Source organism: Thalassophryne amazonica, chromosome 8 (assembly GCF_902500255.1).
Source record: "Thalassophryne amazonica chromosome 8, fThaAma1.1, whole genome shotgun sequence".
NCBI lineage: Eukaryota > Metazoa > Chordata > Actinopteri > Batrachoidiformes > Batrachoididae > Thalassophryne > Thalassophryne amazonica.
In genome coordinates, this window is record NC_047110.1 from 44,134,875 (window position 1) to 44,160,292 (window position 25,418).

The 25,418-nt window shown below is 40.2% G+C and overlaps 1 protein-coding gene across 1 annotated transcript in view; it reads left to right on the forward strand.

Annotated features, from left to right (window-relative positions):
• The window catches only part of nell2a (neural EGFL like 2a), a 392,213-nt gene that overhangs the window by 302,955 nt on the left and 63,840 nt on the right, over positions 1–25,418 (forward strand). Inside the window, exon 15 of the mRNA XM_034176080.1 lies at positions 1,761–1,856. Coding sequence (XP_034031971.1) covers positions 1,761–1,856 — 96 coding nt within the window. The remainder of the gene's footprint in view (positions 1–1,760; positions 1,857–25,418) is intronic.

Sequence of the window (25,418 nt, forward strand, 5' to 3'; positions counted from 1 at the left end):
GAGAGATAAAGTCATGATGTCACAAGACAGATATTCTAAAGATAATTATGAAATAGATAAAAGGAAACAGTCAGGCCTTCACCAAAAACAAGCAACTCTTCTCTGAGTCAAGCAAATGAACCCATTTTATACTCGTGTTGGTCATGTTGCATAGATGCCCTGATGCTGGTCCCAATTACACAAGTTACTGTTGATAATGACATGTTCTTACCGATGGCCATCTGTTTGGGGGTGCCATCTGGAGACCCTTATTTCTGCTGTTGATCTGTGGGCTTCATGAGGCTCACAGGTCAACAGCAGTTGAGTCTGGGATTAGTTGGGAATCATGATGGGGAAGCTGGAGCTGTTGTAAGCCAGTAACCCATGGCTAGGGGTGCCGTACTGTTGGCCTTGGTGCAGGGACCTTGAGCCCTGGAGGCACAACTGTGGTTGGAGTAGTTGCTGCCTCTTGCCCCATGAGTGTTCCCAGATGCAGCATTGGCCCACTATCTCTGTGGGGGTTTGGGGTTATTGTAAGGACTGGGGTTTTCTGTCTTGCAGCTTATGCCCACAGGGCCTGCTGGCTCCCATGTAGGGGCAGTTGGATGCACCTCTTCATGGGGTGCACAAATAATATTTGAACTTTTGAGAACAACATATGCTGTATCCTGACTCAGTTTTATTTAGTGACATCCCTACATTTTCCAGCATCACAACACAAAACCTTATTGTGCTCTTCCGTATCAGATATCTTAACATCTATTGCTCCCGGTGTGTAGTGAGCGCCTTGTATGGCAGCACCCTGACATTCGGGTGAATGTGAGGCATTATTGTAAAGCGCTTTGAGCGTCTGATGCAGATGGAAAAGCTCTATATAAATGCAGTCCATTTACCATTTACATTACCATCAGAATGCTCATGGTTTGCAGGGGCCCCAGGTGTTCTGATGAGGGTTAAGAGAGCACTTCATCACATGGTTGACAGCCTTTTATATTTACTACACACATTTCTAAATCTAAGTACAAATTGATAAATTTCATACTTCGCCTAGAAATGTTCATACACACGGTGTAGGAACAAATCTGTATGTACGAATGATTGATAAATGAGGACCCCTGGCTTTTAAAGCAAGAATGTTCTTGTTCTTTAGTTAAGCCCTTAAATACAGCCAGTTTTTACCCCTAATTATGTCAATTATTCATTCATAAGCATCTAATAGTAGTTATATAAATTTGTGGACTCTTCAGTGATACAAAGGGACATTCATCTCAGTATATATCAACAGGCAACTTACTGAAAATCTGACATTGTGAATAAAAACTTAACTTCATCTATTTTGGAATTTCTATTTTTAAATAACTTGATATAGAAATAAAGTACATATTCAAAATCAATGAACACATATTGTTCAATAAAATAGAACATGTGCAGTGTGGGACAATAGAGTTTGAAGGTTTTGAGCAAATGTGTATCGAAACGTGCCTGCAACTGTGTATCGTGTATTTCCATTAGTTTCTGTCAGCATGGATGATTTCAGTATGGTTTGTGAACACATGAACTAAACATCCATCTAAGGATAATGAACATATTTGAATTAACTTTACTGTCATACATTAATCACACACACACACACAAAACATTGTGAGCATCTCTAATAAATCACATCACCAAATTAGCTCTTATTCTGTATGCAAATACATATGCTGCTGCTGGCCTAATTACATAGTTAACGCTCGTTAATCTTGGTGAGTAATGGCTTTTCTCTTCTGGTCTATCTCTAGCTATGTGTGACGGATTGTGCCAGAATGGAGGAACCTGTGTGTCGCCGAACAACTGTGTTTGCCAGCAAGGATTTACTGGGAGGCGATGCGAGACAGGTACGTGTTCTGGTCTGCTTCACTCCTACGTCTTCATTCTCAAAAATAACTCAAGGAAAGCTTTCAACTAAATACATGTTCTCGAGGAATATGAAGGAATGGTACGTGTTTTTCAAATAAAGGGGAGGACTGATGGTGTAATAACGATTAAAAGAATAAAGTTGTTTTAATTATGACGTGGCTGGAAAATTAAGGTATCGATATCACGCAATTCTGTTGGGTATTTAGTGGTATAACTTGCAATATATTTCTAATTTAAGTTTTGTTGTGATTGGTATTTATCAAGTTTATCAAGTTTACCAGCGTCATTCAGATTTGTTATCCACAGGATGTTGTTTGACCTTTAAATATGAATGAAATCACAAGCATGAAAACATGAAGGGCAGTATTATGAGGAAACAGCAAACTCAAATGATTTTTTGGAATATTTGGGTTGATTTCTTGTTAGTTTAGAGTTGTGAAAAAAATCTTTTTTCATTATGTAACAAAGTGTTTATAAGTAGTGATTAACACTGTAGGCATGTGTATGCTTTACCATCTGTTGTTTTCTGGGTAAGTACAGTATACTAAGTGTTCTCCAAAACCAAAACCTTCATTTTCGCTGGGGAGGTCCTTATCAAGTTTTTGTTCACACCTGATACACATCATTTAATGTTGCGTATCTGCTGATAATGAGTCCCGATACGATACTTGAATTTCGAAGATTTGCACAGGCACAGTAGAAGTACGTCAAAGTGAATCCAGTGTGTGTGTGTGTGTGTGTGTGTGTGTGTGTGTGTGTGTGTGTGTGTGTGTGTGTGTGTGTGTGTGTGTGTGTGTGTGTGTGTGTGTGTGTGTGTGTGTGTGTGTGTTACAGTTAAAAGGCTCTGCTACCTTCAATTGAAGCTGTTCCATAATGTTGAATGAATCTGATTCTGATCAATAAAAAAATCACCTTGACCAAGCACAATATTGATTTTTGTGATCAGATCGGGATCATCTGAAATTATCATCTTATTTTTGTCTTTCAAAGAAACAAAAGTTATATTTAATTTGTTCTGTATTTGAAAGTCTTTTAAATACAGTTAAGCCCGGGTCTCACTTTCATGGATATGCATCCCGGAAGGTCTGTGACCATGACAAACAGTCGTGTGAAGATCACAGTTGCCCAAGAATGTGCTCTAGTGTGTGGTTTGATGCTACTGAAGCACCAGACTTGTCCCTTGTGATGCATGCAAAAACAACCATAACATGCCCATACTATTGTTCCACTGAAATGCAAGTGATGACTAAAATATGTCAAAGTTCATGAAAATGAAATTTTCAAACATCTTAAAAATTCAGTTAAAATGAAAACAAGACCATGTCACAATAACGGTACATATATTAAATCACAGACACATCCCTGACCTGTAAGGTTTTCTAAGATATTAAAAAGGTTTTAAACTCTGACCTTCAAGGATGTAAATCTATGGAAGTGCAAAAAGGTGAGCTTTATACTGTTTTCATTCCGTGTCATCATTTTTATTCTCAGTCACTGTCATCATGCTCGCTCTACATCTGATGCCCCTTCAGGGCCTTTCTTCTTGCAGTTTTGGAGTGTGCATACATATCAGTGGTTCAGGTCAGTACTGCACGGTGTGGTGCAGGTCAGAAACAGAGTAATTTAACATTATTTAATTTTTTTTTTTACCTTTGTGGACCATTTTAATTGTGTACAGAATGCTGATGAGTCTACTGGCTGTGGTAAATGCTGCTGTGAATGAATGAAGTGCTGTGACTCTTTAAATTTTTAAAGCGCTGTTGATTGCTGATCAGACCTGATCAGGTCAGCACAGACCTGAATAATGAAACGCTGTGATGATTTAAACTTTTAAAGCGGCAGTTGACCACGATCAGGTGTGATCTAAATGAAGTGTTGTGTGATTTGTCTGTGCGGTGATCACCGACAGTGAGGACGCTTTAAATGTTTAAACAGCGCATTAATCAGGTGTGACCACACCTGATCAATCAGGTCGTCTGATGATCACACTGACATTGACAATGCTTTAAAGGGTTACAACAAATTAATCAGGTGTGATCACTCTGATCGATCAGGTCATCTGATGATCACACCACAGCGACGGTGCTTTAAAAGTTTAAATCATCACAGCGCTTGATCAGAGTGCCCCTGTTGGAAGCTCTTGTTTACAACAGTGCTCCCACCACAGAGGCACACGAAGAGCAGCCATAAGGCCAGCTCCCTATCAATTTCAACACTCCGGTCAGGCGGAGGTCTTGAAAAATAAAGTCATACTAACTTATGGATTTTTGAAAATACTGATAGAATAACTCCATTAATGTCAATTCTGTCATTTGTACAAAGTTAAAATATAACATATATCTTTTAATGTTGAATAAGGCACTAATTCTGAGGTTTTGTAACAAACACAGACCGCAAAGCATTCTGGGTAAAAGTGCTAAACAGTGATTGGTTCAGTAATCCATTATGTAATCCAACACGTTAATGTGACGTGTGTCGTGTGTTGGTTTAAAGATAAATGTGCTTTTGTAAAATATTCCATTTTTATTTGTAAAAACAGGCATTTTTACTGTCATCACAATTGCATGTTTTAAAACTTTTATGATGTTGTAAAACGTGCACTCAATATTAGTAAGTAAGTAAATTTATTTATATAGTGCCTTTCACAGACATAAGGCCATGTACACACATTGTCGGGTATTTGTAAAACCGAATATCTTACCCTTTCAGTTTGGGGAAAAACTTCATCCACACTACGTCGTTTAAAAAAAAAATCCATCCACATCGAATGGCATCTGGCATAAAACTTGTGCCAATTGAATATGCTGATCCACCTTGGATTTGCTGCGGTGACCCCGAGTGCAAAAGAGGGAGCAGCCGAAGGGACTTACTTACTTACTTCCCAAGCATCTTGATAGGCCCATGTGTCCTTATTTTTTTGACTGACTACATTAGTCTGATGCATGCCCCACTAATCACAAAGGATGTAATATCAACTGTAATTTGACTTTGGTAAATAGTGGGGGAAATAAGTATTTGATCCACTGTCAATTTTGCAGGTTTTTCCACCTACAAAGAATGGAGAGGTCTATAATTTTTATCATAGGTACACTTCAACTGTGAGAGACAGAATCTAAAAAAGAAACCAGAAAATCACATTGTATGACTTTGAAATAATTAATTTGTATTTTATTGTATGAAATAAATATTTTATCACCAAGAAAAACAGACCTTAACAATTGGTACAGAAACATTTGTCTGCCATTACAGAGATCAGACGTTTCCTGTAGTTCTTGACCAAGTTTTCACTCACTGCAACAGGGATTTTGGTCCACTCCTCCATACAGATCTTCTCCAGATCTTTCACGTTTGGAGTTTCAGCTCCCTCCAAAGATTTTCTATTGAGTTCAGGTCTGGAGACTGGCTAGGCCACTCAAGGACCTTGAAATGCTTCTTATGGAGCCACTCTTTAGTTGTCCTGGCTGTGTGTTTGGGGTCATTGTCATGCTGGAAGACCCAGCCACAACCCATCTTCAATGGTCTTACTGAGGGAAGGAGGTTGTTTGCCAAAATCTCGCAATACATGACCCCATCCATCCTCCCTTCAATACGGTGCAGTCGTCCTGTCCCCTTTGCACCCCCAGAGTATGATGTTTCCACCCCCATGCTTCACGGCTGGGACGGTTTTCTTGGTGTTGTTCTCATCCCCTAAACACGGCAAGTGGAGATTATTCCAAAAAGCTCTATTTTGGTCTCATTTGACCACATGACCTTCTCCCATGCCAACTCTGGATCATCCAGATGGTCACTGGTGAACTTGTGGGCCTGGACATGTGCTGGCTTGAGCAGGGGAACCTTGCTGCCCTGCAGGATTGTAAACCATGATGGTATTGTGTGTTACTAATATAATCTTTGCGACTGTGGTCCCAGCTCTCTTCAGGTCATTGACCAGGTCCTCCTGTGTAGTTCTGAGCTTTCTCAGAATCATCCTTACCCCACAAAGTGAGATCTTGCATAGAATCTCAGACCAAGGGAGATTGACAGTCATCTTCATCATCATAACAGTTGTTGTCTTCTCACCAAGCTGTTTGCCTATTGTCCTGTAGTCCATCCCAGCCTTGTGCAGGTCTACAGTTTTGTCCTTGATGTCCTTAGACAGCTCTTTGGTCTTGGCTATGGTGGACAGGTTGGAGTGTGATTGATTGAGTGTGTGAACAGGTGTCTTTTATATAGGTAATGAGTTCAAACAGGTGCAGTACAGTGCAGAATAAGAGAACTTTTTAAAGAAAAATTAACAGGTCTGTGAGAACCAGAATTCTTGCTGGTTGGTAGGGGATCCAATACTTATTTCATGCAATAAAATGCAAATTAATTATTTAAAAATCATACAATATGATTTTCTGTTTTTTTTTTTTTTTTTTTGGTAGATTCTGTCTCTCACAGTTGAAGTGTACCTATGATGGAGGGAGTGCCAAGATGGCGCCGTTGTGTCTGGCTGCTCGTCTGCTGCTCTCCAGTCTGTTTGTTATTTTATTGTTTTTAATTTATGCTGTTTTTGAGTCAGAGGCACTGCGGGTGTATGATTGCCAAACTCTGCTGGATCTCCAGCCCCCGGTTCATGGTGTGGTGTGGTTATCGGCGGGTGGACAGAACTTTCCGCCCCCATTTTTATCGGAGGTGCCGGTTTTTCTGTGCCGTGCTCCTGCGCTGCCTTTCGGCCGAAAGCACAGTCGTCGCCGCAGAAGAAGGAGTGGACGTCTGGTGAAGCTGAAGCTCTGTTTGGCCTGCTGTTTTGCTTCCGGACGAGCTGTGCACAGAATTCTGGCAGGATCTGTGCTGCCCTGGCGCCTTGTGGATCCGGTTAGAGCCTGTGTGGTGCCGCTGGTCGGCTCTGAGGACTGTCAGCCTGGCCGTCCACGTCTTCGCCGGATTGATGTGCGCCAGTGGCGCTCTCGGAACCTGGGCTTGCTTCGCCGGGTTCCGAACAGTGAGACTGTCATCCCCACTGAGGTCCTTACCCTGGGTCTCCTGAACATCAGATCACTGTCCTCGAAATCATTGTTAATTAATGATTTAATCATGGATCATCATTTAGATATGACTGGCTTGTGTGAAACCTGGCTCAAACCCACAACTCTCCTTCCTTTGAATGAGGCCTGTCCACCAGCATACACATTTAGTCACGTGTCTCGTGGTGTGAAGCAAGGCAGGGGTGTGGCTTTTATTTACAAATCTAGGTTTTCTTTATTAGTTGTTTGGGTCACAAATATAATTCCTTTGAGCATCTGACTCTCCGTTACGCCCATGATGCTAAGTACTGTCAGGGTCATAAAACTGGAGCTCAGCTATGTTATTTTGTCACTGTTTATATGCCCCTGGCCCATATTCTGACTTCTTAAATGAATTTGGTGCATTCATCTCAAGTTTGTCAACTAGTGCAGACAACATTTTGATTATTGGTGACTTTAACATTCATATAAATAAGCCCTCTGATCCCCTTAGCAAATCATTTATGCAAATTGTGGATGCTTTACGATTCCAGCAATGCATTCAGGACCCAACACACATTAGTGGAAATACCCTGGATCTGGTTCTTGCACGTGGGTTTGCTGTCACAAATATTGACATTTTGCCTCTCGCATCTATAGTCTCTGACCATTCGCTTATCAGGTTTACATTTACGCTGCCACGTTTAGTGGAACAACAACCTTGTCTACTACTGCAGCGTCGTATTAAACCCTCAACTATGACTGAACGTGAGGCCAGACTACCTGATATTTTAGCTTTGAATGTGGAGAATGCTAAATCAGTGGACAGTCTCGTGGATAGTCTAAATTTAACGCTTAAAACTACACTTGATAAGATTGTGCCTCCTCTTTTAAGGTCACGCCCTCCTATGGCACAGTCACCTTGGTTCAATGATTATTTGCGTGACCTCAGGCAGAAGGCTAGAGTTTTGGAACGGAAGTGGCGTTATTCCAAATTAGAGGTGTTCCACCTTGTGTGGCGGGATGCTATTTTAGATTATAAGCATGCACTACTGGCCACGAAGCGGACCTATTACTCTGATTTGATCAGTAAAAACAAACATAACTCAAAGTTTCTGTTTGACACGGTCACATTTCTTATTCACGGGCAGCCACCTGTTAGTCGTTCTCCCTTTTCAGCACAGGATTTCTTGGATTATTTTAAGAAGAAAATAGAAGATATTAGGCTGAGCATATCTCAGCACGCCTCGGCCCAGCCATTAAAACCTGCTATGGAGGTGGGCGCTACCATTGAGGTGTTACCTAGATTGACAGAATTTAATAGTATTTCATTGGGTGTGCTGACGAAACTTGTGGCATCTACAAAAAGCACAACCTGTTTATTTGATCCCATACCAACAAAATTGTTTAAGGACCTGTGGCCCACTCTCGGGCCGACTGTGCTGGAAATTATTAATCTGTCATTAACCTCTGGATCTGTTCCGAAATGTTTTAAATCAGCAGTGATTAAACCATTACTTAAGAAATCTAATCTTGACCCTAGTGTATTGAAAAATTACAGGCCGATATCAAATCTATCATTCTGTTCCAAAATTTTAGAAAAGGTGGTTTCACGGCAGCTCATAGACCACCTCACTGAGAATGATCTTTTTGAGCCACTGCAGTCTGCTTTTAGGAAATATCGCTCCACAGAGACAGCGCTCACTAAAGTTGTGAATGATCTTCTGCGAGCAATGGACTCAGACACCACTACGGTTTTGGTGTTGTTAGATCTCAGTGCTGCGTTTGATACCGTGGATCATCATATTTTGCTCAATAGGTTGGAGAATTTTTTGGGGAATACTGGAAGTGCCCTTGCCTGGTTGACGTCATATCTGTCCAGTCGTTCTCAATGTGTCTTGTATAATGGCACTACCTTGACCTTGCTGACATGAGATTTGGGGTTCCACAGGGATCTGTTTTAGGCCCCTTGCTTTTCTCCCTGTATGTGGCACCCCTTGGGCATATACTGCGGAGTTTTGGGATTGCCTTTCATTGTTATGCTGATGATACTCAGTTGTACATGCTGATAACTGTGGGAAATCTCACTCCCATAAAATCCCTGGAGGACTGTCTTTTATCAGTGAGAAGTTGGATGTCTAGTAACTTCCTACTTTTAAACTTTGATAAGACTGAAATTATGGTTCTTGGTCCAGCGAGACATCGGCATCAGTTTGACCAGCTGGCGCTCAGCCTGGGTTCCTGTGTTATACATCATATGGACAAAATGAGGAACCTTGGGGTAATTTTTGATCCCATGTTGTCTTTTGACTTCCACATCAGGGATGTTACTATGACTGCTTTTTTCCATCTGAGAAATATAGCGAGGATCCGCCCCATCCTGTCCATGGCTGATGCTGAGACCCTGATTCATGCTTTTGTTTCTTCTAGACTAGATTATTGTAATGTTCTATTTTCAGGGTTACCACAGTCCAGCATTAGGGGTCTTCAGCTGGTTCAGAACGCTGCCGCCAAACTTCTGACACGTAGCAGAAGGTCTGAACGTATCACACCCATTTTGGCATCTTTGCACTGGCTCCCTGTCTCTGTGAGAGCAGATTTTAAGGTTTTGTTATTGACTTATAAGGTTGTTCGTGGACTGGCGCCATCTTATCTGGCTGATCTGGTGGAACTCTACGTGCCAGCCTGGGCTTTGCGGTCGCAGGATGCGGGACTTCTCTGTGTTCCCAGGGTGAAGAAGAAGTCAGCAGGTCAAAGAGCCTTTTCGTATCGTGCACCCACCCTGTGGAACAGTCTTCCTGCGACCGTGAGTCTGAGTCTGTGGACATTTTAAGTCAAGACTCAAAACCTATTTTTATTCTCTTTCTTATGGATAGTTTTTATTTTTATTTGTGTTATTCTTTTACTTCTGTTTTGTTTTATGTATTTGAATTTTTTATTCATTTTTAATTATTTATTCAATTTTATGTTGACTTGTTTTATGTAAGGCGCCTTGAGACGGCTTTTGCTGTGATTTGGCGCATTATAAGCTAATTAAATTAAATTAAATTAAATTAAATTAAAATAAATGATAAAATTACAGACCTCTCCATTCTTTGTAGGTTGGAAAACCTGCAAAATTGACAGTGGATCAAATACTTATTTCCCCCACTGTATCCCTGCATTGCAGCAAGAGGAAGCATTAATGTGAACACATTCATGCCTATATTTTAAAAACTGACAAAGCTACCAATTTGGACAGGCTATCATCTCACATCATGCTTTGCATAAACCTGTAGACATGTTTGTAACACTTAGAGTTCCTCTCCCTAGATGGTGCTGACATCCATTCTGACCTGTGGATGGTTATTTTCACTTTGTAGACTTGTCTTTGCTCTGACCCAGACAAAAACATGTGATGTGTAAATGGTCCATTCACTGTAAGTGTGTCTGTGCTCCACGCTGAGTAATGAGCTTGTACCTCTTCCAATGGACCGACAGAGGATTTGAACTGCAGCTGCAGTATGAGAATTACCGCTATCGCAGTATCACAGCCCATATTAATCACTGTGGCATTTCTCCTTATAGGCACTGCCACATCCAAATTGCTACCGCAGAAACTCCTAACACACTCTATCAGACAGGGCACGGTGGCTTAACTGACTGTTGCCTGTGTTTATACAAGAAGAAGGCATTCCTGTCAAGGTGCAAAGGCCAGGTGGTGTGGTACTTATCCCTGGATTCCATAGCATGAAGTGGATGAGAGTCGATGACTCCCCCTGGATGGAACACCAATCTACCACAAGTTGTTTCACTAGCAAAATCCATTACCTGTTTACAGATGGGTGGACTGGGACAAAGCAGATGAAGTGTCTTATCCAAAGATGTAAATAAGTAGCGTGAGGAGGTGATGTCTTGAAGGTAAAGCGATGGGCTTGTTACAAGATTATCTTTGATTCAAATCCCTTTCTGACTGGGAAATCACTGAGGGCCCTTCAGCAAGCTCTCGGTGTGCAGTACAGCGTCTTGCATGACAGCATGCTAACATTGGTATGTGAGTGTGCATGGGTGAATTTGACGCTTCATTGTAAAGCACTTTAAGCTTCTGATTCAGATGGAAAAGTACAATATAAATGCTTTCCACTTACCATCACCTGTGACTTGTCTAAGGAAAAATGACTGTCAAAGTGAAAAATATGCAGAACAAGAAATCAATCATTTCAGTGGTGTTTCTCTTTTAGCAGGATTACATAAAAACAATTGAATTGACTTTTGCAAAACTGGTATTGCCATATTGTTGGTTATAATGCAAGGAAGAAATTTATAAATTTTAAATGTTGCTATTGTGGTTCATGTTACAACCCCAATTTCAATGAAGTTGGACGCTGTGTGGAATGTAAATAAAACCAGAATACAATGATTTGCAAATCCTCTTCAACCTATATTCAATTGAATACACCACAAAGACAAGATATTTAATGTTCAAACTGATAAACTTTATTGTTTTTGTGCAAATATTTGCTCATTTTGAAATGGATGCCTACAACACTTTTCAAAAAACCTGGGACGGGGCAACAAAAGACTGGGAAAGTTGATGAATGCTCAAAGAACACCTGTTTGGAACACTCCACAGGTGAACAGGTTAATTGGAAACAGGTGAGTGTTGTGATTGGGTATAAAAGGGACAACACATGGTGGTATCCAAGCAACGTCTTTTTCAGGGACGTCCCTGCTTATTTCAGCAAGACAATGCCAAGCCACATTCTGTACGTGTTACAACAGCGTGGCTTCGTAGTAAAAGAGTGCGGGTACTAGACTGGCCTGCCTGCAGTCCAGATCTGTCGCCCATTGAAAATGTGTGGTGCATTATGAAGCGCAAAATACGACAACGGAGACCCCGGACAACTGAAGTCATACATCAAGCAAGAGAGGGAAAGAACTCCACCTACAAAGCTTCAACAGTTAGTGTCCTCAGTTCCCAAATGCTTATTGAGTGTTGTTAGAAGGAAAGGTGATGTAACACAGTGGTAAACATACCACTGTCCCAGCTTTTTTGAAACATGTTGCAGGCATCCATTTCAAAATGAGCAAATATTTGCACAAAAACCGCAAAGTCTATCAGTTTGAACATTAAATATCTTGTCTTTGTGGTGTAGTCAATTGAATATAGGTTGTAGAGGATTTGCAAATCATTGTATTCTGTTTTTATTTACATTTTACACAATGCCCCAACTTCCTTGGAATTGGGGTTGTAGTTTAATAATGGTGTTAGTGTTGTTGATTTATTGTGTTTTTGTAGTTCAATTGGTTTATTGAGTTGTCACTATTAGTGAAAAGTATATCGTGTTTGATGCCGTCCCTGTGTTGTTTTATCTGAAAAATAAGAGCGCCTCTTAGTGGCAGAGTGCCAAAAAGACAAAAGTTCTCACTTGTCTTTCATTATTTCACGCAGCTCACCAGAAAATGAAGTGTTACACAGCTTGAAGATGTTTGAACATATCTCATTCACATGCCTATATTAAAAGTGTGCGTGGGTGCGTGAGTTCAATGTAAGTACATTATGTAATTGTAAATATGTTAGAATTGCAAGCATGACACAAGAAAGTGAAAATTCATCCATTGTTGTCTATTTAAAAATCAAATGACAAAATAGAAGTAATAATAAAATAAAATATCAATAATACTGATAATAATAATAATACAAATAATAATATTAATGTGTGTATATGATAACAAGAGCCTAAACAATTTATAAATACTTTACGACAGTAAATTAACATAAAATAATTACGTAGATCAAGCCGGTAGTGTGTTAATGACTCACCGTCATCCTACATATGGTGAAAGCTGGAACAAACCATTCAACTCGGCTTCGCCTCATTGTATGCTTTGTTCCAGCTTTCACCGAAATAAATATTCATTCCATTGAATTGAAGAATGCAAAACATTCATTCTTTGTTTTATATAACAGCTGAAATAGATCCTTGTCTTTTGACATTTTATTAATTTATAAACAGAAAAGGGACTTAGATTTTGGTGTTCCACTGCTGCTAAAGTCCAAATTGTAATGTGTAGTCCAGTGATGCTGTGCACTAACTTCGGATTCCATTAAAAAAAAATTTAAAAAAGAGCGTGTGCATGCATGTGTGTGTGTGTGTGTGTGTGTGTGTGTGTGTGTGTGTGTGTGTGTGTGTGTGTGTGTGTGTGTGTGTGTGTGTGTGTGTGTGTGTGTGTGTGGGTGCACATGTGCAGAGTGCAATGGTACCAAACGTATGGAACCAAACTGCACTCTAAATGCAATGCAACACAAATGGGATGAATGAATCCATGTCATGTGACAAACAAAGCACCAATCAAATGACAAGGATCCACTCAAACATTATATAATAGCTGTTAGAGCACTTCATGTATTGGCAGAGGTATGCACTGTCCGACTGACATTTTACCATAGTTGTGTGAAGCTAAAGAGTGCCTATACTCATGCTTTTTCTTCTTTTGTCTTTGATTGAATCGATATCATGTTGTGGATACAGTAGTGTTCAGAATAATAGTAGTGCTATGTAACTAAAAAGGTTAATCCAGGTTTTGAGTATATTTCTTATTGTTACATGGGAAACAAGATATCAGTAGATTCAGTAGATTCTCACAAATCCAACAAGACCAAGCATTCATGATATGCACACTCTTAAGGCTATGAAATTGGGCTATTAGTAAAAAAAAAAAAAAAAAAAAGTAGAAAAGGGGGTGTTCACAATAATAGTAGTGTGGCATTCAGTCAGTGAGTTCATCAATTTTGTGGAACAAACAGGTATGAATCAGGTGTCCCCTATGTAATGATGAAGCCAGCACCTGTTGAACATGCTTTTCTCTTTGAAAGCCTGAGGAAAATGGGACGTTCAAGACATTGTTCAGAAGAACTACGTAGTTTGATTAAAAAGTTGATTGGAGAGGGGAAAACATACGCAGGTGCAAAAAAGTATAGGCTGTTCATCTACAATGATCTCCAAAGCTTTAAAATAGACAAAAAAAAAAAAAAAAACAGAGACACGTGGAAGAAAACGAAAAACAACCATCAAAATGGATAGAAGAATAACCAGAATGGCAAAGGCTCACCCACTGATCAGCTCCAGGATGATCAAAGACAGTCTGGAGTTACCTGTAAGTGCTGTGACAGTTAGAAGACGCCTGTGTGAAGCCAATTTATTTGCAAGAATCCCCTGCAAAGTCCCACTGTTAAATAAAAGATGTGCAGAAGAAGTTACAATTTGCCAAAGAACACATCAACTGGCCTAAAGAGAAATGGAGGAATATTTTGTAGACTGATGAGAGTAAAATTGTTCTTTTTGGGTCCAAGGGCCGCAGACATTCTGTGAGACGACCCCCAAACTCAGAATTCAAGCCACAGTTCACAGTGAAGACAGTGAAGCATGGTGGTGCAAGCATCATGATATGGGCATGTTTCTCCTACTATGGTGTTGGGCCTATATATCGCATACCAGGTATCATGGATCAGTTTGGATATGTCATAATACTTGAAGAGGTCATGTTGCTTTATGCTGAAGAGGACATGCCCTTGAAATGGGTGTTTCAACAAGACAGTGACCCCAAGCACACTAGTAAATGAGCAAAATCTTGGTTCCAAACCAACAAAATTAATGCCTCGCAGATGTGAAGAAATCATGAAAAACTGTGGTTATACAACTAAATACTAGTTTAGTGATTCACAGGATTGCCAAAAAAGCAGTTTGAACATAATAGTTATGAGTTTGTAGCGTTAACAGCAGATGCTACTATTATTGTGAACACCCCCTTTTCTACTTTTTTTTTACTAATAGCCCAATTTCAGAGCCTTAAGAGTGTGCATATCATGAATGCTTGGTCTTGCTGGATTTGTGAGAATCTACTGAATCTACTGGTACCTTGTTTCCCATGTAACAATAAGAAATATACTCAAAACCTGGATTAATCTTTTTAGTCACATAGCACTACTATTATTCTGAACACTACTGTACATTTGTTTTAATTTTGTTTTAAGGGAATTCTTTTTGAAATTTTAATATACAGAAGAGAGACCTAAATTCTTTAATGCTTTAATGTCTGAATAATTCAAATGTGTACAAATTGAAGATTGTTCAAACTTGTCAAACATAATACCCTGAGTATGCTTTCCCTGCAGATGGGGTAATTTAAGATCACTCGCAAAAACCTATAATCCTGTTGGTTGTGTTGTCTATGTAATCTACATCAGCAACACCTTTCCCGTAACCTGTTTAAACTTCAACAAGCACGTCCTTCAGGAGACGAGTGGCTGAGGTAATAGAAAATCAAGTCATGACGGCTCTCTCCGTGTGCGCACCCGTGTTTGAGTGAGGCAAACTGAGCCTCTCTGCTCACTCATTGGTTCAATTATTGATTGCACATGAACACCACCCCCCCACCCCCCCAGCTTTTTTTAAACAAGGTGTCCTTTTTACTGTCAGTCTTCAAGCATATTAATATGACACTGCTTTGATATATGTTCGTGAGCGATGGAGAGCGTGTGAATGTATTAGCACCCTTCACCATTATGACTTATCCCTCCTCCCTATTTTATGGCAGAGAAGGTTTCGAGAACCGTGTCTCCTGGTAATGGCACGAGCCAGGCAATCAAACATTTCATTACCTTCTGTAGTGTTTCAGAACCTTTTTCTCTTTCTGTCCTTCTGTCTTTTCTCTTTACTCTCTTTTGTGTGTGCTACATCTCAAAATGGAATACAGAGCTCAAGGACAAATCTCACAATGCGCCCCCCCCCTTGGCAATTCTTTTCATCACCTATGTATTTAGTCAGCAGTGCAAAGGCAAAGACTTACAAACAACTTTTTTTGTCTGAATTTTTTTTGCCCTCACTGTTTTTCCAAAGATGGGTGATACATTTGGCTATGTGTGTTTCTGTCTTTGTATCTGTGCACAAAGGAATAAGGAGTTGGGCTCCTGATATGTAGACCTTGATTCCTGGTCATACTATCTGCAGTGGTGGGCACATTTCTACTAACCACTAATTAGCAAAGCTAACGTTTTTATTAGCGGATTAGCTTTCAACTTTGAAAACCATCAGCGGACCAATTAGCTTCTGCTAAATTTAGTTCCGCTAACTTTCCATCCGCTAACATTTTTTTTTTGCTGGCATAGTGAGTAAATCTTAACGGTCATAAACAGTTGTAAACCCTAAAATCATACATTAGTTCCTGTTCTGTGTTTTGTAACAAACAGGCCACTGGATGGCAGATGTGCTCAAACCTTCAGAATTAGCACATTACTTTAAAAGATATGTGCGATATTTTCACTTTGTAAAAATGACAGAGTTGCCGGTAATGTCTGTCATGCTTTGGCCCTGGACCTGCCCAGAATCTGGTTTTGTCGCCCAGTCTTCCTCTGTTTCCCTCTCTTTGTCTTTCTGTCTGGCCCTGAGTGTCTATATTCTGTTTCTTCCACTTTAGTCTTGGTTATATTATCTGTTATTCTTCAGCCACGTTAAGTTCTGTTCTAGTTTAGTCTCTGCTTTTTATTTGTCATTCTGTGTTATCATGTTAGGTTTTGAGGATTACCTGTTACACTTCAGCCACTTACTGAGTTCTGTTCTAGTTTAGTCTTCATCCTTTATTTTTTGTCGTTATTCAGTCACTCTGTTTTGAGCACATTAGTCCCTCAGGTTTATCTGTTACTCTTCGGCCACTTGTTGAGTTCTGTTCTAGTTTAGATCCAACCTTTAATTTTCTGTTGTTCTGTTTCTGTTTTTCATTTGTTTATTCGGTTTCCCTCACGTTTGTATTTTAGGTATCATTATTTCCTAATTGTTTGTTCTGTCACTGTACATTCCTCTTTTTGCTGCTTTTGTCTGACATGCCCACCTGTCACTCCACTCGTCTCATCCAGCCACGCCTTCTTCCCTACACCGGCATCTAATCACGCCCTGATTTACCTCTGCTTTTAAACCCCTTGTTCTCCACAGCTCACTGCTAGTTCGTTGTGCGTCATGCCTCGTTCCAAGCCTCCTGTATCTTACCTTAGTCTGTCTTTTTGCCGTTCTCGTGCTTGTCCTTGACCACTTTTTTGTCTGAGCCAGTTATCCTGCATCTCCGTGCCTGAACCCAGCCTGTTTTTTACTCTGTTTTTTTGCAACCTCCTATGTACCCGTTTGCCCATGCTGGAACTCTGCTTGATTACTGACCATGCCTCTGCCTTATGACCGTCTGTACCGCCACCAGTCTGATTGTCATCCTGTGCACCCACCTAAGCCTGTTTCTGATTAAACCTTTTACTTATCCTCCATCTGAGTCATGAGTCTGCATTGGTGTCCATGTGCCTGCCGTGCCACATCACCACAGTTCCTGACAGTGTCGATAAACTGTCTGGAATTAGTTTTGTTTAGAAGTGAAACCATGAGAGAAAAGTGCCTTGCATTTGATCCCTTGTGCCACCGTATGTGTTGTGTGTGAAAAGCGAGTGGCATTTCTTTGCAGCAGTGGACAGGGTGCATAAAGACAAAAGCTTTGGCTCGTTTGTTTTGGGTTTGTGATCGCCTTTTAATTTACTTGGAAGCCCCTGCGGTACTTAAACTCGAAACTGCTTTGTCAGTAGCCAACAGTGTACCGAGTCAATACTAAATGTTATTGGTTAGCGGCTGTAACATCCGCTAATTTGTTTTTTTGCAGTTTATCGGTTTAGCGTTATAAAAATAAAATTTTCAGTTAGCGGATTAGTGGTTATCATAGACTGCGTTTACATGCAGCCAATAACCCTTTCATAACCCTTTCATAACCAGAATATTAGCAATAACCGGTTGCGCACAGTCATGTAAACACCCGCAAAAACCTGAATATGTTCATATTTTGGTTTTTAAAATATGAATATGATCCCTGGGTTACTCCTTTTCTAACCCGAATATCAGGTCATATAAACGCGCATCGGAATATCCCCATAGAAAGGACCATTATTTTGTGTTCTTCGCATGTCCTATCCACAAGGAATCTTGGTCTTTTGAGTACGGCAAATACTTGTATGCGGCGTGTGCAACCCACTGGACACCACAGAAGCAGAGGTAAACAAGCATGGGGAAATCCAGACGCGGCAGCACAGCACCATACTTTTGGAGTGAGGAGGAAACCGAGTACTTCATTAGTATCATGAAAGACGTGAATATAATGTCTTTTATTGACGGTAGAAAATACAGAGATAGCGACATTTACAAGAAGGTGGTCAAAAAGTTACGCGAAGCAGGATTTGCACGAATGCCAGACCAAATTAAGCACCGGTGGAAGATGTGCGTCACTGTTTAGATGGGGATATTCCAAATGATACTAATGACCATGTATACAGGAGTAACTCTGTCTGCTTAAGCATGTAAACGGGTTATTCCTAATGATTCCGAAACCAGAATATTGACCTTATCCCAAATATTAATGGCATGTAAACGTAGCCATAGATAACTTTTCGGTTAGCTCTGCCCACCACTGGCTATCTGTCTGTGTTGTTGCACAAGACACTTCATCTGTGTTGTGCCACTCAAACTAGCTGTAAATGGGCACTGGCCTTGGCTGGTGAAGTAACTTGTATTGGACTGACATAGCCTCTTGAGGGAGTGGTAGACTCTCATCGAATTCACGCTCCAGAATTTAGGGGTAATTACCAATGGGCCTCTGGGCCTGTATCGGACTTTCTTCTACTTGTTCTTGTATTCTTGAAATCAAAATAAAATGATATGCATCAGAGGACTGATGCAAACATTACACACATTGTCTACTGGGTCAGTTAGTTCATGCTACCAAACAATCACAAATATTTTCCTGCTCAATAGAAACTGTCTCTCTCAAGCTCTATTGGTTGCAGAGATATAGCAGAAAATGAATTTTTGTAGCATGTTTTTGTTGACCCTGAACTTGACCCCCCCCCCCCCCCCCCCCCCACACACACACACACACACACACACACTTGAGCTACCAGTGGCATGCACTGTAATTATAAATGATCCAAAATAAATGTTCCTTCACCTTCACTAAATTTCACTGAAATCTTTTTATGTAGCTTGTTATCCACACCACAATTGAGCAAAAAAAAATTTTTTGTTCACACCCCAGCTATGTTTTATGAAAATCACTTTCTCAGTAATGTTTGTAAAACACAAGCAAGTAAATGCTGCTGCCAACAAAAATGGACCAAAATGCTATGAAAACATGTGTGCCAAGGATTGTTTACTGCAGAAGTAAATTATCATTTGAGATGCTGATGTTGACAGTGACAACATGAATCTGCTCTGTACTTTAAGTTGAATTTTCACATCTGTAGCTTATTGTATGGAGTCTTACTAATATTAATTTACACCCAGTGAGTGATTGCAATAAATGCAGAGATGTCAATCTTAAAAAGATAGAAACCAACCTGAATGAACTCAGATTCTCACTCAGATTGCATTACCTCCTGTCTGACAGGGTCTAAGGACAAGAGCTAAACTATATGTATATGGCCCACCTTGAATATGACTAATCTGTTTTTGTCTTGATCTGGTTCTCATGTCGGGAAAAAAAAAAACCTATTCGACCAGGACCACTTCAGTCAATAAAGTGTCTTAGAGATGCCACAACACTTCTGAATTAACTCCTGCATACACTGCAGACATAGGGAACACAAACAAACACACAGTAGCCTGCAGCACATGCAGCATTTAGATTTTTATTTTAAAAAAGTAAAAATGAAGTTTTGGCTTTCTAAGGAGAAGATCTATGTGTGTACAGTTACTGGGCAACTATTACAATTATTATGCATCAAAATGAAAGTGAGAATAATAACTAAAAGTTTACAAGTAAACATTTTTGACTTTTCAAAATAAATAAAATAAATCAGTGATCTCAAAAGCCTTTGCAATTCTGTACAAAGCACAAGACTTCTCCCAGCATTTGTTAGTTACGCTATGTCATTCATTACTTGTCCCATATATGACCTATGAGGTTTGGGGAAACACATACAAAACAAATACAAATCCAATATTTTTATTACAAAAGAAAGCTATACAAGTTATCAGTAATAAACCATATCGTGAGCCAACAAACCCACGGTTTGTCTGTTTACACATTTTGAATTCCTGGGACTTGGTTGATTATGTCACAATTCAAATCATGTATAAAGTTAAAAATAAACTTTTGCCTCAATTTGTCCAGGATCTGTTTAAAATGAGGGAGTCCAGCTATAATTTGAGAGGAACATTAGTATTTGATAAGATATCAAATATATATATATGTATGTATGTGTGTGTGTTTATATTTATTTGTTCTTATTTTATGGGAGATTTTTTTTGTTAAGTATGTGTGTGTGTATGTGCTGAATAAAATTCATTAATTCATTCATTCAGTGACCAATATAACCACTAATAAGCCTTCCATTCATAGAGTCTGTCAGTTTGTTGTTCTGTTGATCATCAACTTTTTGTGCATGAGCAGCCACAGCCTCCCAGACACCACTCAGAGAGGTGCACTGTTTTCCTTCACTCTAAATCTCCCCTTTAAGAAGGCCCACAAGTTCTCAATAAGGTTTAGGTTGGGTGATTCATCTTTAAGGCTTTTATCGGCTCGCCACACAGTGGAATACTTCGGTGCATGCGATGGAGCCTTGTCCGGCATAAAAATCATTATCTTCCTGAAAAATGCAGACGTTTTCCTGTTTGAAGAAAGTGTCTTCTAAAAACAGGCAGTAGGTTTGGGAGGTGATTTTCAGTCAATCTTCAACCCAAAAGTAGTTTCAAGTAGCTCATTTTTAATAATGCCGACCCACACCAGTACCCCACCTTCACCTTGCTGACGTCTGACTTGAAGTGGTGCTCTGTGCCCGTTACTGATCCAGCCACAGGTCCATCCATCGGGTCCGTTAAGAGCCACTCTCATCTCATCAGCCCATAAAACCTTTGAAAAATCTGTCTTCAGATTTTTCTTGGTCCAGTCTTGACGTTTCAACTCATGGGTCTTATTCGGTGGTGGTCGGGTTTCAGCCTTCCTTACCTTGGCCATGTCTCTGAACACTGAACAGCTTGGTTGCAGTTCTGGAATATGACAGCACTGGATGATAATAGGATCCTGGTAACTTCATGTTTGATTCTTCTCAAAATCTTTGGCAGTTAATTTGTCTTTTTTTTTCAACACGTGTCTGCCGATCCTGTTGACTATTTGCAACAAAATGTTTGATGGTTCTGTGATCACATCCCAATATCTTCTCTATGTGAAAGATTTTTCTTTTTTTTCAATTTCTGACCTTTCAAATTCAGTTAAATCTGTTTTGGGGTCCCTTTTGCCTGAGGAAAAGAAGATGCCTAATAATTATGCACACATTGATATAGAGTATTGACTTCCTTAGGCTACTCCCAAACTCATTATGCAAATACACATCACTTGATATGCTTAAATCCAATAACTATTCAAGTTTATGCAGCTTGGACTTGGAAAATATGCATAAAAATTATGATATGGTCAAAATACTCACTTGCCTAATAATTGTGCACACAGTGTGTACAGTGCACTCAAACAGATGTGCTGCAAGTATCCCCAACATGTCAAGTGGCTCACAACATAACAGAAGCAGTAGCAACACAAAAAGAGTTTTCTGTCCACAGGATTTATATTGACAGATTATTCAATGCAATACATTGCAAATAAAATAACAACATGAAAATGTACCTACCTTTAATAATTATATTTGCATGTTTATGTGCTCTGAAGCCCAACAATGGAAGGGGATGAAAAGGTAGGACAGTTTCTGTAACCCTCCAAATTTGAAATAGCAAATTGAGAATACATTTAACAGAAACATTTTTTTAATTCCTCAAAAAAAGGTGTTTTTTTAGGCAATTAGAAAAAGCCATATTTTGCAAAACTGCAATGGAAACTTTTTTGCGCTGTTACAGGTCACATGATGTGTCATGTGATGTGGAGTCCATGCAGACAGAGAAAGAGATCAAGAGCTTGTCAAACCTTGGAAGGGACAATGGTATGACAGTACTGAATAAAAAACAATGAAATGGCAATATTTCGCAGGGCTTACCCTACTGTCCCCATAATTACCGGTGGCGCCGACTGAACAGTCTCCCTAAAAACTGGTCCCCACGATGGCGCGGTTCATGATGCGATTCACGGATTATCACTTTGTTTCTGCTTAAAACTGCACTCCAGTCACCATCTATCTCAGTGACAAATATCTGAAGCTTTTGTACAACAGTCATTTCCACATAAATTCAGCTTTATTTCATCATAAAAGATGGCAGAAGCGGTCAGAGCGCTGCGGCTAAACGAGCTGCTAGCTGATGCGTTCACTGTGCATTGGACATTTTGAAGTGTCACGGAATTTCACAGCGTTTCTGCTTAAAACAGCCTCGTTTCTGCTTAAAACTGACTTTAGAATGATTTAAGTGGTTTTCACTTTATCATCTGATGGTTAATAATTCCATTAATCCATTTGATTGCTTTGGGTGAAGAGAATCCATCTCAGACGTGCTGCTGTGGTCCGAAATGCCGTATGCGCAGATGCAAAAGGTGGACCAATTTTTAGGGGCAGACTGTTCGACACCAGAATTACAGTTCTTGCGAGTACTTCACTTGAGTGACAGTTATCACAAGAGGACAAAACTCAGCAGTAGCATTCTATCATTTAATGGAAATGCTGTCAGTGTTTTGTCGACATTCTGAAAATATTGCTTAACGTTTGTGCAAAACTGCAATGGAAACCCAGCTCGTGGTAATTAAGATGTTGAGATTGTTCATCATGGCTGATAAGAATTCAAGCTTTGGGATAATCAACATAACCGATCCTCTTGGACTGAAACTCTTGCGTACGCCTCATGCCTCAGGCAACAAGATGATTGTTACCACAAATGTTGCATTACATGTTTCTCTGTCTTCACTCCCACACGCTTGTTACCGTGTTCCTCCAAGTCAGCTGTGATAGCTTCCATCCGTCCATCCTCATGTGATGTTCACTGCGGTTTTGTAGTCGAGGACCATCGTTGGGGCCCACGTGCTGCAGGGTGAAACCCTCTGGCGGTATTTGGAGACTTCAGCAGTCACTGTGAATAGTGAGTAATGCTTTTTGTCTGTTCACAGTGTAACAGCTTCTCCCAGTGAGTGCGGCGTCTACTGGAGGAGCTTACAGAGATATATGGAGGTTAATGTCCTGTTGGATATGCTGCTCTGCAGGAAAGGATGGAGAGATGAGACGAGAACAATAGTTGCAGGGTAAAGATTGAGATGTTTTGCAAGACTGACAGATGCAGAATTTGAGGAGGGAGTGTAACGAGAGATAACGACTGAGAGGGGAGGTAGGAGGGCTACGAGGAGGTGAAGTGGCGAGGAAGATCCAGACGGAGATGTTGGAAAAATCTGACAGATCTGGAGATGGAGTGGGAAATGCAGATAAAGAAGGGGGGTTAGAGAGTAGGGGGTTAGTGACTTTTCTCTGCATTTGGATGTGAAATGAGGCTGGCAGAGTCAGTGTTGGACGAGTAGATGGAGGAAGCAAAAAAGACGTGCGTGCATGAACATGGAAAAGCTTTTACCAAGTCTGGGCTCCCCCACAGAACCCTGTGAGCTTTTAGAGGCGTCCCCAGGGACAGAAACACTTTCCTGCTGCAGCAGACTGACGGCCTGTCACAAAGAGCTCTTCAAGGACTGGTGGATACGTACAGTACATGCAAAGTGTAGGGGTGTGCACGCGCACTTTGTGGATTGTTAACGTTACTGTGGATAATATTGTACACCAGTGTGCATGCTGTCAGTTTCTGCTTAATTGCAGCAGGATGGCAATGACGTGTGTGCTGTTGTGGTGGCTGCGGTTCTGTGTGTGTGAGCTTGTCATTACCATTCAGGGGGAAAGGATGGGGAGGGACAGGGGACACACAGTGCTGACAGACAGACACCAGCGAGCAGAGAACTTTGACACATCATGAATTATGCGGCACACAGCTGCAGAGGGGCCGCGTATGCTGCAGTCATGGATATAAATGTACTCGGGGCCAGGCATGTAATGTGTGCCCCAAACATGCTACGCAGATAACGTGCAAGCCTCCGGCTGACACCCTGCCTTAGTGGCAAAACACTCAAATAATGGAACATTAAGATTGTTTTTCCACCATAATGTATATGTCTGTTTTATTCCCTGTTTTTGAGGATGCCACAATAAAAATCATCTTCTTGCCCTGCAGCTATTCAGATGTGTCATTGCTAAACATAATGTCAAATAGCAGTCCTGACAAGAGTGTTGACTGTAGCGATGATTGACTACTTACGTGATAGTAAGTGAATTGATCAGGTGTAATACAATCCAGTAATGTTTAACATGATGAAAACTAAGCTGCAGCCGCAGTTGCAGCACTGTTTCAGCCTGAGCCTATTTTCCATCTCATTTATGCTGTGACAAATCATTTTCTGGGAATATTTGTGAAGACAAAGGTTGCCTGTTACCGAGCTAAAATGTGCCTTACACAGTTACTTACACAGTGCCTAGCTTCCAAAGGATAGGGTCACAGACTTTTTCAGTTTAATAGGTGTCCAACTTTGGACCGACTTTGCACAATGCATTTCTTTTTTGTTTGTAATTGCTGGAGCAGCATATACACTGCTCTCTGATAACAGGATTTTGGACCTTTGGTAAGACATAATTTCTGCAAGAAGGAAGGCTACATGTGAGGACATCCGTGTGAAATAATGTAATGTTGTTAGCATAACACAAACATGAACAAGGCATCCAGACAATATGCGACAGCTAAATTTTTAACTTCACTTGCTGTCCTCAAATGACATCATTGATGGTAGAGGTCAAAAACATTTGTTTGCCCTCAGAAAGAAGCTGTCTATGCAGAAACCTGTTTGAGATATGTATATTATAATAGCCAAGTGGTCTCTGTGACATTTACCCTTTGGTATGTTTATGTATTTTGGGTCAAGGATGAATGCTGCAAAAATGGAAAGTTGATAGAACAAATATTTTTGGAGAAATTCGCAATTTTAGCTAACCAATAAACAATAGACATTGTGCTGCAATGCACCATGGGAGTTGGAGGTTTGGGAGTTTTAAATGTTGTTATTGTGGTTCATGTTATTTTAACAGTGTTGTTCGTGTTTTTGAGTTATTGTGTTTTTGTAGTTTATTTGGTTTATTCAGTTTAGATAAGTGCTATGTTGCTGTCACGATGAGTGAGTTAAGTGTTATGTTGGCACCATGAGTGAAATGTGTAGTGTTTTTAATGTCTTCTGCCACTGTTTCTGTTTGTCAAAATAAAAGCGCCTATGTATAGTAGAATGCAGAAAAGACAAACAGCTGTGTGTGCGTGCATGCAATTTTAACCACGCACAAACCGGGTCAAGGATGAACGGCGCCAAAACTAAACATTGATAGGACTAATATTTTTAAAGAAGCTACATATATTAGCTAACAGCACTAAACATTGAACACTAATATTTACATTCTGGACTCACATGACAATCCAGCTGGAGGCAGTAAATCATCTATATATTAAAAGCGGGAGTGCGTGATTTTATTTAGTAAGTTTAATGTAAGTACATAATATAATTGTAAATATGTTA